This window comes from Perca fluviatilis, chromosome 18, assembly GCF_010015445.1.
Source record: "Perca fluviatilis chromosome 18, GENO_Pfluv_1.0, whole genome shotgun sequence".
In the NCBI taxonomy this organism is placed as follows: domain Eukaryota; kingdom Metazoa; phylum Chordata; class Actinopteri; order Perciformes; family Percidae; genus Perca; species Perca fluviatilis.
The window spans coordinates 14,672,968-14,680,306 of record NC_053129.1 but is presented as its reverse complement, the minus strand read 5'-3'; the positions used below and the strand labels follow the sequence as shown (position 1 = coordinate 14,680,306).

At 42.0% G+C, this 7,339-nt stretch overlaps 1 protein-coding gene across 1 annotated transcript; it reads left to right on the top strand.

Moving 5' to 3' along the window:
• Positions 1–213: 213 nt before the first annotated feature.
• On the top strand, positions 214–2,767 carry arf6a (ADP-ribosylation factor 6a). The gene is made up of 2 exons (XM_039782856.1): positions 214–374; positions 506–2,767. Exon 2 carries the CDS (start codon positions 1,028–1,030, stop codon positions 1,553–1,555), a length of 528 nt encoding a protein of 175 aa, XP_039638790.1. The 5' UTR covers positions 214–374; positions 506–1,027; the 3' UTR covers positions 1,556–2,767.
• Positions 2,768–7,339: the final 4,572 nt, after the last annotated feature.

The following is a 7,339-nucleotide window of genomic DNA, read 5'->3' as shown; positions in this document are numbered from 1 at the left end:
GTTATTAAAAAAAACACTCTGGAGTATATGCAATGCCCTTATATTTGAAAAGTTTTAAAAGTCGGAGCTCATGAGGAACTCCTGAATGCAACAGTAGCGTGTGTGTGTGTGTGTGTGTGTGTGTGTGTGTGTGTGTGTGTGTGTGTGTGTGTGTGTGTGTGTGTGTGTGTGTGTGTGTGTGTGTGTGTGTGTGTGTGTGTGTGAGCAGTGTAGAGGAAGTGGCGGCTGATCTGGGTCCGCACCTTTTCCGGTAACACAGCACCGCCGCCGCTGTGTGACTGAACGGCTGGGGAGAGAGAGGGAGGAAGAGACACATAGCGGCAAGAGAGGGGAGAAACGGCCCGGGGACTGGGGGATGATTGCCGCAGACGTAGGTATGTATGCCGCTCTCTGTGTTCTTTGTATTTGTTTAGCTTTTCTATCCGCATAGGCAATATTTTTTCGGATCCAAAGTTGTCCTCTGTACTAACACCCCTCCCTTCTCTGGACCGCTCTTGTGTCACAGGGGGAAGACAAGAAAGTCGGATGAATCAATGACCTTTTGAACGCTCTTCCTCTGGATGTCCCGGTGCAGAAACGGACCGGAGAGCTTATAAATATTCGGAGAAGAAAGACTTGAAATGTGGATTTTGAAGGAAGTCTGTGCTCAACGGCGAGTTTGAAACAAGGGGATGTAATTTTTTCTTCTTACATCGGAGGGCAGTGGATCATGAAAATATATCCCCGCCCAATTCTGCGAGGGCTACACACGTACTGCGCCCATTGAATGCTCCAATTCAAGCCGCTCAGGTCAGATCACCACCTTCCAGCTAATTGTATTGTAATCCAACGGTACACACTTGAAAGTCGCCGCCTTTAGAATATCGACACTGGTGTCAGCCCACCGCTGCCATCACGTGGAGGGCTCTCAGCACACACTGAAACTGTTAACTTCTCAGTTGTATTGAAAACCACTTCTAGTTTCTCTCATAAGAGAAGTCTTGGTTTTTCTTTTCTTCTAACAAAGTATTTATGCACAGCAACCAAGATGGGGAAAATGCTGTCAAAGATCTTTGGCAACAAGGAGATGAGAATATTGATGCTTGGACTTGATGCTGCTGGTAAAACTACCATCTTGTACAAGCTGAAGCTGGGCCAGTCGGTCACCACCATCCCCACTGTTGGCTTCAACGTGGAGACCGTCACCTATAAGAATGTGAAGTTCAACGTGTGGGATGTTGGGGGACAGGACAAGATCAGGCCACTTTGGAGACATTACTACACAGGCACCCAGGGCCTGATTTTCGTGGTGGACTGTGCCGACAGGGACAGGATCGACGAGGCGAAGCAGGAGCTCCACCGAATCATCAATGACCGGGAGATGAGGGACGCCATCATCCTGATCTTCGCCAACAAACAGGACCTCCCAGATGCCATGAAACCCCACGAGATCCAAGAGAAGCTAGGCCTGACCCGGATCAGAGATAGGAATTGGTACGTTCAGCCCTCGTGTGCGACATCAGGGGATGGCCTATACGAGGGCCTGACCTGGCTTACCTCAAATTACAAATCTTAATGTTTCTCCCATCACCAGCCTGGACACTTGGAGACAAAAAAGTAGCTGAGAATAAAAAAAATTTAAAAAGAAAAAAAAATAATGCAATCTGAAGCAATTAATACCATGACCTCTCTGCTGAGTGTATGTCAAAGAGAGTAGCAATTCTATTTTGTTTTCTTTTCCTTTTTGATAATGATGACTTCAATATAACCCCAGATTTCATTTATACAAAAGACCATTTATTTTTTTGGCTGGCTTTCTGTTTTTTTGTAGTTTGCTTTGGTTCACATTCTGTATATTCAGTACTGTTTAAATATACAATACTCTTACTTTTGAGCTCTTCTTTTGTTTTCCTCCTTTTTGTATACTTTCTTTGAGGGGACTTTGGGGACACACACACTTATACTGTTGCCCCCTGCTTAGCTCTCATTCAGTATTCTCATGACCCAGCTACATATCCAAAGGATGGGAAAGTCCAGAAACCATTGCCTACATCAGCATATCAATTTCATGACTCAAACTGCCTCTGTAATTTGTAAGAATGTGCATTACGGATGTGTTAGGACCTTTTGGAGAAAAAAAAAAAAAAAATAGCTGTTTTTTATAATTGATTGTACTTGGGTGGTTGAGGAAATGTGTTCATACCTGTTTCATGTGCAGTGATCACATCCATCATGTCTACTGTGGCAGTTTGTTTGAAAGACACTATGTGGACGCTGGATATTCACACACACTGTGATATGGATATATATTTTTGTTGTTTCAGGTTCTAAATCCGTTACCACCAGTCTTATTATTGCCTCTTTTGTTTCTGCCAGAGCTTCCGTTATTGTCGAATATTTGTAGTTTCAGCTGCCTTAGGAGGGACCCAGGTTGCAGGTGCCCCAAAATCAAGACAGTTACTGCGGCAGAAGATATTCTCAACTGCTGAGTTTGCACTTTGGGAGAGAGAGGGTGGTTACCAACCAGCTGGCTGTGCACATTTAGATTTTCTGACTGACTTTTGGACCCCAGGAAGTGTTTACGAAATTCCCAACCCCCCACCATCTCCAATGTAGGTGCTTCTTCTTTTCTTTTTCTTTTTCACCCATCGTCATCTACCTGTACTATTAAGATCCTGCAGACACACACCAACTCTGGGTTTATAGTTCATAGATACTGCTCTGTTTTATTTGTGTTCCCTTTTCTTTTGCTATGCTGATGAAATAATAAAAAAATATATCCAGATCAGTACGGAAGTGACGCCTTTTCAATAAGCAGCTGCGACCGTTAGAAGAGTAGCAAAAGTAATATTTCACTCTCAAGCTCATAGAGGAGGAAGTGAGACTTGGAACAAACTGTGAAGTGAGGGGAGCCTTGGCCTGTTTGCTTTCTGCACTTGTATGTGTGAGTCATTGGCTGTGAATAAATGATGAGATCTCTAGTTTCAGAGTAGTGATTGTGAAGTAAAACGCGCTTCGCTGCAGGTCTCAAAGTATCACTTTTTCGATCCAGGAGCCGACTCCTCCGATGCCTTTTTGACATTTTCAAACAAGAGAAGCAAATTAAGAGGCAAGGGGGAGTTGGTCCAAATCTTGAACCACGGGAGGGTAAAAGTCAACAAGCTTAAACTTTTGAATAGGGTACAGAACGACACTTGGTACTGTCTTGGTAACGCCTCTTCTATATTTCAACATGGGTGCTGTTAAAAGTTTCAAGAGCAGGAAATGACACATTTCTCACAAACATAGATTAATATTGTCCTCATGATAAAAGTCTTACATTCGGGTGAGAATGAGTTCATAAGAAGAGAGTGAATCTGGGTCACCGAGAACTTGATGAGAGCAGTGTCTTACTTCATGCTTGTGTAACTATACTGAGGTTAGGGTGACAGCCTGGAGAAAAGGTCTTTACCAGCCTGGTGTTTTGCCCTTGGTATGTGAGTCGCTGAAGGGGCAGCCTTGAGATCATTCATTTTTTTTCTTCTATTTGTCCTAACCACTTACTTGTATATCGCTGCTCAGCGTTTCACGTGTTCCTAAGGAAGGAAAAGAGCTGTGTGTCTAAAGGTCACCTTTTCCTCATGCATCTAAAGAGGCTGGTGTGAATTGTGGGTCATGAGTCATGACGTGTGAATTTAAGAAACAAAAAAAAAATAGTTGTCACGCCTGTCGGTGAGCAAAGACGGTGTCAGTAAGTGTCAGGTTGAACTGTAAACATAAACAGGTGAAATACTGAATCCGGTGCAGGTTTTGTCTATTTCTGAACTTTCTATGTCAGTAGGTAGCGTTCTTATCACTCTCAAATATCCTCATAATGTTACAGTTTGAAGGACATTTTTCTTTTTTTTCCTGATAAGCTACTGTAGCAATGTTCAGTCCAGGAATTCCTGTGCAGGAATGCTTGCTCTCTCTATCTCTGTATTTGCTCTGTTTGCTCACGCAGTGTTTGTTCTGTAGCTGTTGATTTGAAGTTTGACCTGTTGCTCGGTTGAAAGCGGTACCGTTAAAGTGACATGTCCAACGTGAAGGACGGGGACAGGCAGTTGAACTGAGATAGGCGCACTAATGCCACAGTCCATAGTCTCTCCTGAAATGGCTGACTTTCCAGTAATATTTTTTTGGGGAATTAGAAGCGGCATTTACAGGAATGTTGTAATGAAGCCACTTTATTTGAACATTTGAGGGCCGTGCCTCTGGTCTGTCAGCTATGATCTTGTGTGCGTACAATTTATCCGTTCATGACTTCCATTGTGGATGTGGAAAATCTACAAGCGCTTTTTCTTTTCTCAGGAAAGGAAATATGTAATATAATAAAATATAAATAAATAAATAAAGGGAGAGCAGTTTGAAACAGCTCCTGATGTAACATGTAGCTGAGGTTCAGCAAAGGACTGTATTATCTGTTGAAATGACATTACGTCAGCGCAGAGCCAGTGGTTCATGCTGCTCAAGACATGTCAGAGGCCTTTTGTACAGCTGTCACTGCACTCAGCAGCAGATGCACCGCACACGTTGGCTGGTGTCAAACGCTGTCCGACTCACCTGTGGCCCTCAGTTAAAGGACACGATTTCAAGAGCTTCCTTTCTCTTGTCTCCTCTTACAACCAGGTAGAAGCTACGAATTCAACAGCATTTTTGTCAAGAAAAACCTGCCTCAGAGAGTCGGCTGCTAGCAGAGAAGTAGCTGAAACTAATCCACTCTGAAGTTGTTCACAGTTACCCCTGCAACCTCATAGATACAATGAGACATTTCTTTCAGTTCCTTCTCCTCGTCATCATCAGTCAAGTCAGAACCTCAGATGTGATTCACTTGAAATGTGTTTCCGGTGACCAGTCTCCCAGTGAAAGCTCACTACGGAAGTGTTGGATGTGAATGAAAGCCAGAGTAGACCTGCTCCGTTTTCTTTCACATTCAGCTTTAGCCTCGAGCGCTGCCATTGTATGTTGCTGGGCGGGGGTGGACTAAACTATTGTACGCCTTTTGAAGAGGGTGGTTTCAAACAATACTTTTAAAATGTAGCTCATTGGCAGTTCCTCTGTCATTTGTTTACTCAGGCGTTCCTCTTTGATTTTAATCTCATTTCAGTTTGTCATTCAGTCAAACCAGGAAACTGTCACAGACAATGCACATTTCATCATGAAAGAGTCAGTTGCTCATGAAATGTGACATGCTTTCAGGGAAATATTCACCTGTTTGCCGGGTGCCAAACCAGCCGTTAACGACGTGTGTCATGCCACTGTAAATCTTAATCTACGAGCTAAATGCAGTACAAGCACGGGTTGTGTTTGTGTTAACTTTAACCACACTTACGCTAACTCATAGAGTGAGATCTCGAGTTGAATAGACACACTTATGTATCATCGCGGTTCTGCTCTACCCACGGTTGTTTCCATAGAGCTGGGGAGTTTAGAGATGGCATGCTCTCTTTACTTAAAGAGTCATTTGGCCAAATGAAGCACTCTGCCAGAGTTTCAACCTCAAGCTTTCTCCCATCATGTTTGTACAAATGTGTTTATGTGTTAAAGTGTTAGTCCGATTGGCTGGTGTAGATATAGGTACAGAATCTGTGGAATGAAAAGTGAAGGGATACAGACATTTTGAAGACATTTAGAAAACATCATTGCAATGCATGGACTGCCGACAATGAAGCTTAGCTATATATGTTAACAACAGTTATATTTTACAGTTTTGCATGTTGGCATGAGGTCTGCCTTCTCCGACTGCTCTTTTAGTTGTAAATGTTGTTATCATATAGAGAGATATGCTAATTAGTGAGCTTCAGAGGCGCTGGTTGGCAATTTTCTTACCTTTGGACAGAGCCAGGCTAGCTTAGCACTTCCAGTCTTTGTGCTAAGCTAAGCTAAGAATTTTTCTTATTTTTTGTAGCTGATAGCTGTCTTTTTTCAGATTTTATTTTGGTGTGTGGGCATTTTAGGCCTTTATTTGTATAGGACAGCTTAGACTTGAAAGGGGAGAGAGAAGGGGAATGACATGCAGCAAAGGGCCGCTGCATCCAGGAGTAAACCTACATATTTGGACATAAGCTACATATTTAACAGACAGACATGAGAGTGGATCAGTCTTATCATCTAACTTTTTGCCAAAAAGTGAACAGGTGTATTTTTTTAAATGTTGTAACAAGATTAATTAGAGAAATCATCATAATCTGAAGTCTTTGGAAACTTCTTGTTTATCAGTAACTGTTGGCATGAACCTCATCAGTTTGGGGATTAGCATGTAGCAAGACTGCAGCCATGACATTTGTTTATCTAAGTGGAATTTTATAAGAAAAGCGTCCATTAAATAGTTCATTAGAAAATCGTCTATGCATGATCAAACTAGTCACTCTAACACACCCCTCTGCCTAATCTTTATCAAACCAGTTCTTCTTCAGCGCGTCAAGGATACGATTCACCCTGGGATTGCTTTTGTTTTTCCGTGTTTTTCAAAAACCACTTTTGATTGAATGATTATCTTCACAGGCATTTAACTGTCCAACAACATCCACTACTGACACACACAAAGGGACTTTAGGACTGGCTGGATGGGCTCAGAAAGTCTCAATGTCTCAGTTGTCATGGAGCCCGTTTAAACGGTGTCGTAAAAGCAGCGTGCAGAGTGACATTCAGCTTCCAGGCAGTTGTAAGCTCCTCAGAATCTGTCGCACATTGCGTTTCCCTCGGCCTTGGACAATGTGCTAATAATTACAGGGAGCCTGAGGCCTGTGTTTGCATTTGGCGGAGTAGTTGTGCAGTGGGAGGGATTTGTGCAGTAATGATTCAGGCTCACAGATGTAATTAATTGCTTTTTCACATCCTTCAGAGCAGAACATGATTTGTTCACTGTCTTGTAAAATGTAAAAGAAGAGCAGGTGGAAAGACCTTATGTTTGCATAAAACAGTGAAACAAAATACAATCAGGCCTGGTTCACATATTTTCACTTTGCTTGCCTGAGGTTTTGCTCAAAATGTATTTAAACTACACTTTAAATTAAATTAATTCAGTTGTGATCAGTATCCTTTTTTTTTTTTTACACCAATAACGAATTTTGTTGGCTAAAATGTCTGTAAACATTAACAATATATAAAAAACATGATCATGAATTTAGCACTAAGACAAATCTTTCAGTGAAAAGATGACTTTTAGCCCTGGCACTTCAGTATATAAAAACTATCTGAAATAAATAACAGGAAGCTACATGATTTTCTAATTACAGAAAGACTTCCTCTATAGATAAAGACCTAAACTGATGTGTACATGAGTTGTGCTTTCGTTTGTTACAGGAAGTGACATATACTGCAACCTTCCTGTGTGACACAT